General features: G+C 39.0%; 1 protein-coding gene across 6 annotated transcripts in view; it reads right to left on the bottom strand.

Moving 5' to 3' along the window:
* The window catches only part of LOC124721164 (single-stranded DNA-binding protein 3), a 386,116-nt gene extending 376,562 nt beyond the window's left edge, over window positions 1-9,554 (bottom strand). For all 6 annotated transcript variants that reach the window (XM_047245997.1, XM_047245995.1, XM_047245993.1 and 3 more), the window contains exon 1: window positions 9,359-9,554. In XM_047245997.1, coding sequence (XP_047101953.1) covers window positions 9,359-9,414 — 56 coding nt within the window. In that variant the 5' untranslated portion in view covers window positions 9,415-9,554. The remainder of the gene's footprint in view (window positions 1-9,358) is intronic.
* Between the last annotated feature and the right edge of the window lie 3,690 nt (window positions 9,555-13,244).

Consider the following 13,244-nt stretch of genomic DNA (forward strand, 5'->3'; position numbering starts at 1 on the left):
AGGATTCATACAAAAATGCGTGGGTCGATGTATTCAGGAAATTGAGTTTTTGTTGTACCGTTTTCAAATACTGTAGTTACACTGAATGGAGTAATACCAATCTTCCCAAAGAAATTATTTTTTAAAACATTGCCAGACTACATAAGCACTTGAAGTCGAAAGTTATCCATTATGTTCCTGACATTATTTATGAAAGTCAACCATATACCGGCACTCAAAGTCCAATTATAGATAATATATATTCCGTTTCAAATTCTCGATTATCGATAGTATATATTCCGTTTCAAAGCCACCTCTGTCACGCACAAAGTTATGCGCAACGACACAGGCTTTTACAATATATACAAAAAAAAAAAGAAAAAAAGAAAAGAAAAAAGAAAAAAAAAGAAAAGACTGCGTTCAGGTTCAAAGATATTTATTCATTTGTAGCTCCATGTCAATTGCATGCAAATAAATGACCAAATTGCTTCTGACACTTCTGATTAGTATATTTAGTTATTCCTCTGTGTTTGCAGTAGTTAGTTGCCCAATGAAATATGATGCGCCGAATATAAATTACGAAGACTTTGCCATATACTGAAATAGTACTTCTTTCCATTTACCTGATGGTAGCAGCCAATATTTGTATAGGCTGAATAGATTTGTCTTGTGCTGTAACGTAGCCTTTAGCTACGCAAGTAGTTACTGAATGTTGATACCATCATTCAAACGTACTGAAAGAACTTCTCAGGTCCGCTACGAAGTTCTTGAAATATGGGACTGAACGCCTGAATGCATTCCTTTTTAAATTAAATTGATGGCTTCACTCTGTTCTGTTGCTCCTTCCTTTTAAACGACGATAATATAACGTCTCTGTTAGCATTTGTTCAAGTTTCATTGCGCAGTGACTCCGCTCAGAGACTAGGAAGCAAAAAATGACGATAACTACCATGCCGTGGACAACAGCAACAAGATAATGTGAGACCACCGCGGCGACATGCTGTGTACGCGGTCCCGTTTAGACAGCTGCCGGCAAGTGTCAAATGGGCCAGCACAGTATACTGAGTCGCTCTACGCACTGCCATAATCATGGCGGTAGACATTCTGGATTGTACACATAGGCAACAGTTCGAACACACAGTGATGGAAGCGTAAGTTTTTCGCTGTTTCGCCTGAGTGTTGTAGCATTACTGTGCGTTTTCTGTTTGTTTTGGTGACGACATGTACCAAGCTTTTTCGATGTTGTGAAGGTATATTTTACAGAAACCCCAAAGTAACTGAGATAACAAATGGCATAATCACTGTCGGCATTTTAACCGCGGCTTTGCTCGGGCATGTGCTTGTCACATTTTCACGCATCTCCTCTTCCCCACTCCATCCGTCCGTCTCCTCTATCTCAGTCTGTCTCTTATTCCCCTTCCTCTCTGTGTCCATCTCGTTGTCCACCTCTGCTCAGCCATGCCCATTCACACATTTAGCTACTGGAACACATACCAACCGACCAGCATAACACACCTGTCGTGCAGGACAGCCTAGATGTCAGGGAATATCAATCCTTTTCAACCCCACCCGTACTGGAAAAAGGTATTTCTCACCCCCACAGTACTTATTTTCAGACAGTAGGATGTGTGTATATCAAATTTGGTTGAAATTGAGCCAGTGGTTTAGGAGGAGAGATGCCACTCACTCACTCTGTCTGGAGACCACGTCTCTTATAACAAAATATTCAGAAAATATCCCTGAAAAACCTCCGAAACTTTGTTGGCAGAGAGTGTCTTCAACTTGCATACATCCTACAATACAGTGTACCACAAAGGACTCTTTTATTGAAGAGTTCCTGTGATAGCAGTACTCCAGTGCACAGACACCACATTGATCCAATTTGAATCACATAGACCGTCATCTCAAACACTACCAGGCAATGGCCGGGCAGTGTTGCCCATAGTTGAGTGCAGTCCTGGTGCGCTAAGAGAATCTTATAAGGAAGATGTTTACTTCCTATGGAGCTCATACTAGCACTAGCATTACTTTGCTTCTTCTGGTGTCACTTCTGCTTATTGAGTGTATTTACTAATGGATGTTTATGGACATACTTTTCAACAGCATCTCTTTTCTACAGTATTTATCACTCACACTCTTTCTTTGAATTCATCAACTGTCTCTCTGTATCTGCTGAAAGATTCTTTATTTTTCGTTTGACAAGATACTTCCTAAATACAGTCTCTCTCTTCTTAATTATACGGGATAGTTTGCGGTCTCTGCTGATACAGTTATGGACTACTTCATCTTGTCATTCTCGCCATCCACAGTATCTCTGTAGTCCATGCCATATCCATTATCTACAGATATTTTGTTGATGGTGTCTTTTTAAAGCCCAACCTTATGCAATGTAAAGAAATATCGACCAAATGCAATTTCAGTACATATCAAAACACAAACATATTGAGCTTGTTCAATGCAGCATTTTATTTTATTGTTAGATAATGTTAGTTCTTCAGATAGCTCCATGTGTAGATGTTCTAACTTCATTAATTTCTCCTTTTCAAGTATTTGAAATACTATGTTAACAGTTCAGGTGATGATGAGTTTTATACTTTTATTGTCAATATTACTTCCCACTGTTGTTCTAGGAAGTTAACATGAAACTGACCACTTATATTATCAGCAATTACAACCATGTTGTCAGCATGGAGGATAATACACATCCACTCTAAGCTTATGTTAACTCTTCTCTCCAGCACTTCCAAAGATTCTTGGAAAACTGCTCCTGAATAAAGGTTTTGTAAAAGTGGAGATATTACACATCCCCTTCTTCCAACTATTAAGTTGGACAAATCATTACCAGTACAATGTAATTCCAACAACTGTTTGATACATTGCATATACTTTTGGTCTGTATGGAGCTGCATTAGATTATGATGTGATACATGACTAAAATTACTAAAAGTTTTTCTTCATCTATACAGCAGTGCATTCAGTTTTCCTTGATCATAATTCTAAACAAGCATTTGCATTGCTAATGTGTCCAATAACCACATACCCCATTGCTTGTACTGTAAAAAATTGATATTAACTTTCTACATTTCAAATGTGTCCTAAGTTCTAAAAGATATGTCATTACAACTGGGCACTTATGTTTTATTTTTGATGTGTGGCATGTTCTACACTGTCTTGCACAATTATTGAACTTCTAAAAGTAATTTCTACTCACTAGTGTAATATCTGAGGTCATTGCTGTATGGCAGATGATGTCACTAGGACCAATGTCTTCAAGAATCATAACCCTTATTACTGAAGTATCAAAGATCCTCATGGATCAAAAAGAAATGTCAGAAGGAGATCAGATATGAATTTTATGGTGTTCTCCTTAAATCATGGTATGGAGTATGGAACAGAGGAAGTATTGCTCTGTTTTCCCCTTCCACCATTCTAACTTTTTAGTATACTGAACAGTCATTTCACTGTCAATTTACCTCAGCTAATGATGAATTTAGCAGGTGCAGACTTGCCATTTATGCTGTGCAATGAGCTGCTGTCTTATCAGCTGTGGATTTTCTGTTTTTCCTTGTGATTTCTTTATTCGATGGTCAAAACTCTGAGAGATTTGTTCCTTCCACTATTCCTTTGTGATAATTCTATACAACACACAGAAAACTGGACATTATGACAAGGAATTGAAGTAAATGGTTGGGGTATATACAGCCTCTGGAATACAAAAAACTTCCTACTCTGTAACATTAATCCTCTTCCTTTCTAAGACTGCAATATGCGGCAGACAGCAAAATTACTGCAGAATCACCACCAGTTCAGTTCTGAACAGGAAGTAAGGAGTACATCAGGGGGGTGGGGATGAAGGGCAGAAAGATTAGGCTGTAGATGCCCGGAGGAAACCATCCTCGCCAAGACTGATTTGATTTATCAAACCTGAACGTAGATGGATGTATGGAAGAAATGGAGCATGCAGATGGTGGTTAATTGTCTACTCCAGCTACCTCTACTTCATCTTACTTATTATCTATCAAGTCAACTACTGCCAACAAGCAAGTTTTATTCTTCTCATGCCCAAAGACTTTGATGAAAAAAGTTAATGAAATTACCTAAACTAAATTTTGACCACTGTCATATAACCCCCCCCCCCCCCACAGACGTCTTTTTAAACTATTTCTGCAGGCATTAAGAAATAAGGACGAAGAACGAATAACTGAAGAAGAAAACAGATTTTTCTGCATACCATCTTGTCCCATCAGTATACCGAAAATGTTGACATCATAGCCGGGTTAAAACAACAGCCAGGGCTGGTTATATTACATAGGTGAACTAGTGACCTACAACTTGGATGTGTCATGAGTAAATTTTATGATGAAATGGTATTAAGGATTTTCTCTTGTTTACTCAATGTCACAACACAGTATTAGCATATTTGGACATGTCCAAAAGAACAGACCCCATTTTGATCCTCTAGCCAGTATAAATCAGGAACAGAGAAATTAAAGACATCAGCTTTCAGTGGGCATTGATTTATAACAATGGGGAAAGTTGCAGATATGTGCTGGTCTGGGATTTGAGCCCAGGTCTCCTGCTTACTAGGCAGACACACTGACCACTACCCTATATGCGCACAATGGTCACCCTAACCACATTAACTACCTTAGCACGCCTCCCATAAAACGCAAATCCCCAGCCTATCCACACAGTACTTATTAGTCTTATTACTTGTGGCATCTTGCCCATTCCCATAAGAGTTTGAGCTTCATGTGCATCTGCACTGAAGGGATCATTGGCCATCATTGTCGTAATTATATATGTGGTCTATGTTCTTCCAGACATGCCTGAAAGAACAGACACCACATATATAATTAAGGTGGCAACAGCCAACGATCCCTTCAGTGCAGATGGTCACTAAGCTTGAACTCCTACAGTAATCAACGAGATGCCACGAGTAGTGAGGTTAATGAGAAAGGGCATTACATCAGTAGTGTGTGCACTGGACTCGCATTCGGGAGGACGACTGTTCAATCCCGGGTCCAGCCATCCTGATTTAGGTTTTCCGTGATATCCCTAAATCGGTCCAGGCAAATGCTGGGATGGTTCCTTTCAAAGAGCATGGCCTACTTCATTCCCCATCCATCCCTCATCCGATGAGACCAATGACCTCTGTCTGGTCTCCTCCCCCAAACAACCCAACCCCTCAGTAGTGTGTGGCATAAGGTGAAGATTGGGGTCTGATGGGAGATGTGCTAGAGTAGTACACATGAAGTGATCAGTGCATCTGCATAGTAAGCAGGACAGTTGGGTTCGAATACCGGGCCTGCACAAATTTTCAACTTGCCCCATTGATATAAATCAATGCCCACTGGCAGCTAATGTCTTTAATTCCTTTGTGAAAATGTTAGTAGTTTTCAGTAGCTTATTCACGTAAAGTAGAATATATTCTGGGACTTTTTAGGAGGGTTATGGCAAGATGAGTCACCCTTTGAAACACACTAAGAAAAAAAAGATGCACTACAAAGGAATTATTCAAATGGGTGGAAATATGTAGATGTAATGTACATGTGCAGGCAGACAGATTATTACTATTTCAGAAAAATTGTATCATTTATTCAAGAGACAGCTTTATAAATTGAGTAAGTCAGTAACACAATCGTCCGCCTCTGGGCCTTATGCAAACAGTTACTCAATTTGGCATTTTTTGATATGCCCATTGGATGTCCTGAGAGATATTGTGCCAAATTATGTCCAATTGTCACATTAGATCATCAGAATCCCGAGTTGATTGTACAACGCTGCTCATAATGCTCCAGACATTCTCAATTGGGATAAGATCGAGACACCTTGCAGGCCAACCTGTACCTCGGCAATCCTGAAGAAAACAGTAGAAACTCTAGCCATGTACAAAAGGATGTTATCTTCCTGAAATGTAAACCCAGGATGGCTTACCATGAAGGACAGCAAAACTGGGTGTAGAATATTGTTGACATACCACTGTGTTTCAAGGGTGCTGCAGATGACAACCAAAGGCGACCTGCTACGAAATCAAATGGTACCTCAGACTATCACTCCTGGCTGCCATGTCATAAGGCAGGTGATAGTCAGGTCGGTATCCCACCACTGTCAAGAGCTTCTCCAGACACATCTTCGGCCTGGAATCTCATTGACTGCAGTAGAAATGTCTTCAGTGACAAGGCCCATTATAAACTGAGCCCTGATGACCAGCTAAGACTATTCTGGAGACACTCTGGACAATGGTGGGATACCAATCTGACTGTCCCCCACCATATGGCCTGACATCCCCTTCGGTTGTCATCCATGACGACTCAGCACAAAGGTCACGTCGACAATATTCTAGGTACGTTTTGCTGCCCTTCACGGCAAGCCATCCTGGGCTCACATTTCGGCATGTTAATGCCCATCTGCCCAAGGCTGTAGTTTCTATTGCTAGTCTTCGTGCTTGCCAAACCTTACCTTGACCAGATAGGTCGCCAGATTTCCCATATTGAGAACTTTTGGAGCATTATGGGCGGGCCCCTCCAACCAATTCGGGATTTTGATGAAATAACGTGCCAACTGGGTAGAATTTTCCACAATATCCCTCCAGAGGGTATCCAACAACTATCAATGCCAACAGCTTGCACCAACACATTATTGACTTGCTGAATTTGTGGAGCCCTTTCTCTTGAATAAATGATCCAATTTTTCAGATACTGAAATCATTTTGTTTGTCTGTACATGTACATCAAGTCTACAGATTTCTGTCCCATTCGGTAATTCCTTAGTGGTGCAGCTTTGTTTCCTCTCTCGTTAAGAATATATTTGGATTAGAATGTTGGTGGTTATTTGCGGATTCAACCAACATGCTTGAGTTATAGGGGAGGGGGCCAGTGCTCCCCAACTATGTGAAAGAGCCACAGTGCCCATGAGATGTAAAATTTACTGATATTGAGGTTAGACATCTCACACAATAAATTAAACATTAATGATATGTTTCTATTAATTTTTTATTGTAAAGGCATGGTAAAATAAGTCAAAGAATACTTTCAGGGATTCAGAAATGATTGAAAAACTGTCATGACTATTATAAATAACAGCATGCTACCTTCTAACAGATACATATTAACATAAATTTGATATGTGTGACTTTACAAGTAGACTAGAAACATGGACTTGTAAAAAATCGTGTTGAAATGCATGAAAGCAAGCAGAGGTTCATTTATTGTTATCACATTTGGTAAACTGTCTTTGTTTCATTGAACCTCTCCTGTACACTTTAATATTTTAACTTCTCGTATCATAATGTACAGTCTGTTGTGGTTGTCAGTTACATGGCTATTACCAGGATTGGAGAGGGGAGGGGGATGTCTAATATATTACTCGTCTAGGGAGCCACAATATCTAGCTCCGTGGATTGTATGCCACATTTTGACACAGACGTCTGTATTAGATATCACCCACAACAAGGTTAAGGAACCAGCTAAACTGGACTGCTAAAAAAATTTAAAACCTGTTCTTAAAATTTAGAAAGATAAAACATTTCATTCAATTTCGAATACATAAAATTCAGGTACTATTTTGATTCCCCATTAACTGCAAAATAATATGGCAGTGATAGTTGTTAATAGAAGTAACTGCTTATGACAAGAGGTGACTACAACCACTGAATGGACAGCAAAATAAACTGAGTACTGACCTAGAGTGCTTTGTGTTTACCAGTTTTCAAAACTAAGCTGTCAGTGTGTCCGAAACTAAACTTTAAAAATCTGTGTGCAATATCGGTTTTCCCTTGTGGCAGTGATACATAGGCTTTACATGCGGAAAACAAAGACTTCAGGTTTCCTCAGCGAGCAATTGAGAGATGTAAGATGGTAATTATTCAGAGCGGCCAGAAAACAGACGGATCACGGAACAGAAGAGCAGAAGGCGATTAGAACCACAATGGAAGAAAACGGTACTTAGGGCTAGGGGGAAGGGCAATACCATTCATAATCAAGCAAATGGATAATAAATGAACCAAGGAAAGTTCTCTGCTGGATTCCAAGAGATAAAGAACAGACGACGAATATATCGCAGCAATCCTGTCTTCCGCAAAGTTACAACTGAACAATCCACAGAGGCGTCCGGATTCGGCGCGCGCTCCAAAACACACACACACACACACACACACACACACACACACACACAAAATAAACATAAACCCCCTATAGCTTTTATTCTATCACTATTTTCCATCCAGTCTTTCGGTCTAGCATATAACTGCCATAACTATTCATACAATAAATATAAAAATTGCTTACAGCATCAAAACCGACCTACCAAGAAAAGCAATCGCTGCTTATTTTCTTTTACAGCTGTGGGAGTTGCTCGTGCAGACAAAATATTTGCTGTAAGTGGTAAAATAATTCATTTCCATTACCGCATGGTATATGACAATTTAAACTTTTTCTCCCAGCAATCTCCTGTAACTACCAGGTTATTTACTTGTAATCTTTATCACGCCTTGTCATTTAGCAATTAAATTGACAGCATAACTGAATGGACAGAACACCAAAGACTGCACATCACAGTAAAACAAGCGTTTTGTTTTATTTAAAACTTCTGATGAGCAAATTTACCCCTCTCAGAAATTAACCTCTTAACAGATAGCACCTGTCTTTCTGTCGTTTGTTAACCTGACGGTGATCCGTACACTTCCTTCAGAGAATTCTTCTGTCAAAAAGTATCGCAACGTAAAATACTCTTGGGACAAAAATCTAATACATTTTAACCGAACACTCAGAAGTCTTGGTTTTTTATAAAATTTATTTTCGTAACTAGAACTCTAGTAAAAGCCGAGGATCAAATCATACAGTAATTATCAATAACTGATGAATACGTAAACAAAACACTTTTTTTACCCCAAACAAAGTGATTATTTGTAATGTCAGAAATTTTCAGTTTTTTTTTCAGACCGAATAGACCTCATTAATTTGTTTGACATTAACCAGGATGCAAACCTTAGATGTTACTTTTTTTTTTTTTACATAACATTATTCACAACATGATATACATACGGCACTGTTTACAAATACGACACATAATGTAGACACCAATACTGGACCTAAAAACACTGCCAGTCACATTTTCGTACATAAAATATTAAATTTTGCGTTCATTCCTAACAACAATCTGATGTATCATTTTAAACACTTGTTAAATTACATGACGCCGATGTAAACAACACGACTTAAGAAACTGTTCGTATCATTCCTGTAATATGCATTCACCTCTACTTCTACACTCAAATACAATTTTACATACCGCTTGCTACGAATGTCTAGCTTGTTATAGTTAAATAAAAATAAACTAGTCAAGTTAGTAAACAGTCGAAAGACATAACAGTACTTACTTTTCACGAGCCTGTGCGTCTGACGGTACTGTCGATCCCTTCCCTTTCGCGTACATATTGCAGACTTCAACTGTCACGCACCTGTCAGACTACGAGGGCCTGCAGTGACCCGGTGACCATGGCAACGTCAAAAGACCTGTCAACTCTGAACCCCTGATTGGCTCTGCTGCACATTTGGCAGGAGGAGCTTCGCCACTACGCTTTGCGTAAGAAGAGGGAGACGGAGAATGCGTTCCTATTGGTCCGAGCTGTGCCCTCCCCCTCGGCTGTTAGGACTGCAGAGCCTACCCCCCAGTAACCTTCTGCGCGCATTCTGAGAACTATTGTTTTTCAGTATGTACACTGCTATTACTTATTTTTCAGATGTTTATATACATAAATGTGTATAATAAAGATTTTCTGACTTTTGTAGTCTTGCGCATTTCTCCGTTATGTGTCTCAAGACCATGTATATCGTAAAAGGTGGGGGGGGAACACTGCTCAACAGCGGAACACCAGCGCGAGCGGCAGCCTACTACGGTTTCCGCCAAAGACTTGTCAATATCGCAGGGACGCTGCAACCGACAAAAAATTTTCGTTTTTGAGTATTTTCAGTGCCGTTTCAGTGTTGCATATGTATTTTCGGTAATTGAAAATTGTATTTATTGGCTTATTTATCTCATCAGAACGCTATTATGCAGTTTTACGTCAAGTTGGCGTTTAATTCATATTCAGCACCCACTGCCCGATGAATGCCGCATCTTTGCGACTTGGCGCATAGTGTCTTTGGAGTAGCAACCTATGGTTGATCATTATTCAAACTGATGGCGGTGTGTTCGCTTTGACTGTATATATTTCGACCATTTTTCTTTTCATACCTAGTTAATAATATGTAATATAATTTACAAAAGTTACCCTATCTTTATTTCATTTTATCATACACACCTATCTCCTCCCAATATTAGTAGTGTTCCGAAAAGAGTTCGTAACAAAACATGTAATACCAGTAAAAGTACTAATAACACCATTCGATCTATTCCAATAAATATTTATGTTACAGTTTTTTGGAGTCAAATATTTAACAATTATTTGATAAACTTTCATGGTCACAAATTGTTCTTACCGTCGTCCAGTGTTCAAAGTTCTTCGTAGTTGAACTAGCAATTGTACTGCCGGGATGATTGCGGTTGTTTGTGATTGAACGATATTTGTCGGTGCTAGATTTGTGAGTCGTATCCGATTAATTCTCTAAGTTATTTAGAAGTTAATTGATTCATTACTGCTCCCGGCATTGTAGAGCTCGCAGCGGACCAGCGAACAAAAATTTAATCAACTACCAGGAGACGTATTACATACATTTCACGGTACAGTAATTTTATTGAAAAATTGTAGCTGTGCTATTGTAAAACTTGATTGCTAAACATGTTTAGACGTGTATCATGTATCCGAATTTTCAGAAGGCCCTTATTTTTATAAAGAGGGAAATAAAAGTAAGACAGTTTGGTTTCTTCCTCAGTATTCGGTAACTAGTGCAGGGAATTTCTAAATTTTAGTGGAAATGTCCGGCATTAGTGCGTATTCGTCTGCGAGGTCGTTGACATCTTGCGCCTGCGCATCCTAGGTCAAAACTGCCTGAAGCATCGATGAGATTGTTGGGTTGCCTACGCGCAAGCGCAGCAAGCTATCTGCGGGCCAAGAGCAAATCGCGTAACTTCGTTATCTGTCCCCTTAACTTGGTTTTACTGGTTTATAGAGTACATTTTAAAATCTTTGTCCGTGGTTTTTTGTTCAAGTTTATAGAAAAAGTTAGTAAACGAACAACACAGTTATTAAATACATTTTGTTTCATTTACACGTACATAAATCTTCATACGGTGTACTGCTGCTTGCGGAACAAGTATACTTGGCATCAGTGTGATTTCCCACCTCCAAATGTAGTCACGAATGTTACGCAGGCAAATTTCTTCCAGCTAGTTTCCATATTTGTCACTCCTCCATAAATTTCATTACTACGTTCTTACACTGTAATTGTATTACAGGGAAGGATCGAACATTTTTCTGTAAATACTAGCTATTGTATTTTAAAAGTGGGCATTGCGTAGAGTCCGGGGCGTCCCTTGCAATTTCCTCCAATTATATTTTATTGGTCTGTAGTACACTAGTACCTGTCAGCTAAACTCATCACGAATTACGCACCTCATCTCCGAATATTTTCAATTTCTTCAGTTAGTCTAACTTCACACTAACCCGAAAAAAAACACAGTCTTAAAGGGTAAATGACACAAGTGTCTTTCAAACCACTTCATTCTCTTTCAATTTACATACGCCAGAATTTTCACAGGCTCTGCGTCAATGATAATAGATTATAAAATCTACCACAATAAATTACACACACACACACACACACACACGCAAACAAACAATCAGCTTAATTATCAACACGCTCTCATCCATGATGGAACATTAATGTTGTTCTAAATTCACAGCCATCGAAGCAATAGATTTACCATAAGAAATAGTAACGGATTATGACAGACGTGAAACCATTTAATGTATATGGAAAACGTTAAACTATATGCCTCAACAGAAACAAAGATGATAATCAGCTCTTATAAATAGTAGAATTATTTTATAAAAACATAAGCACGTCATCTGACCTGGGCAAATGCAGGAGAACGAATACAAGGAAGGACAAATTTTTATATATGGATTTGAGATGAATAATTAAGAAAGAACTGAGCCTATAGGTGATTGCGTCTCCTACAAGTAATTTTTGCCCTTCAAGAAAGACGGCTGTTGCCTACAACCATGAAACAACGTGTCAGAATACAGACACCAGCAAACTTTCTTCAGTTTTGGAACGGAAACGACATAACAAATAAACGGGTTCGGCATCGCGCACGTTTAATTTTAGAAGGGTTAATAATTTTCTCCTAAAAATTCGGAGGCATTACTATTCAGCACGTGCTCGTACAATGGTAAGTGACGTGGTCGGCAAAACACACCTGCCATGTTTCTGTTTCAGTCAGTCGGCTTGCATAGCCACCGTAGGGTCTTTCTGTTCCCTTACTGAGGAATACTGTAGTGGCTGCTGTGATATAAAAAGGATGATAGCGGACGTTCTTGGTTCTGTACCCAATGTGCTGATGATCATTGTTTGCACATTCTTCGACTATCCAGTACCTGATTTCCTCTTGTACGATCAGCTGGAGGAAGCTTCGTAAGAATGTTTGCAGATCTTGTAGACTTTTCTCTCTAATTTCTGTCCCAAGAAACAAGAAAATTTCTCAGAAAATAGAGTGAGAAGCTAATAAGATTTATGAATCTAAGTGCCATTCTGAACTATAAAGTCGTTCATCTGTAAATGCGATTCTTGACAAGGATGTGATTTATGTCGCTTTCTAATGACACAACACTTCTTTTGTTTCGAATCGGTAAAATATATTTTTTATCGGATTCTGCAATTTAACTAGCCACCCGATACTTACAGTGGGATCCGTCTAAAACTTAAAAAGCAGCGAGTTCCACATGTTTCTACCAAAGAGTCTATTCATGTGCAAGTAGTCTTAATGCTCGAAATTTTTTGACTTAAACACTTGTCTTTAGGCTCTATGTTACGTTATTAATTTCTGTGACCAATAAGATTCAACTATGGAGACCTGATCGTCTCAAGTACCATCCCGAAGAGCTTTGCGCATCGCTGCATTCATTTCCGATTGTCATACTAATACAACAATAGGCGAAGTTCATGAAGGAGTCAGCAATCAATGTAGTTCGGAATTCGTTCACTATGTAGCCAGTATACGGTCCAAAATTAAAATTAGTATCGGCAACTGACTCACACTCAGCCGCAAATGAAGCATTACTTATAACTATACCCGATGATTTCTCCACAAATATTTTAATA

Source organism: Schistocerca piceifrons, chromosome X, assembly GCF_021461385.2.
Source record: "Schistocerca piceifrons isolate TAMUIC-IGC-003096 chromosome X, iqSchPice1.1, whole genome shotgun sequence".
In the NCBI taxonomy this organism is placed as follows: domain Eukaryota; kingdom Metazoa; phylum Arthropoda; class Insecta; order Orthoptera; family Acrididae; genus Schistocerca; species Schistocerca piceifrons.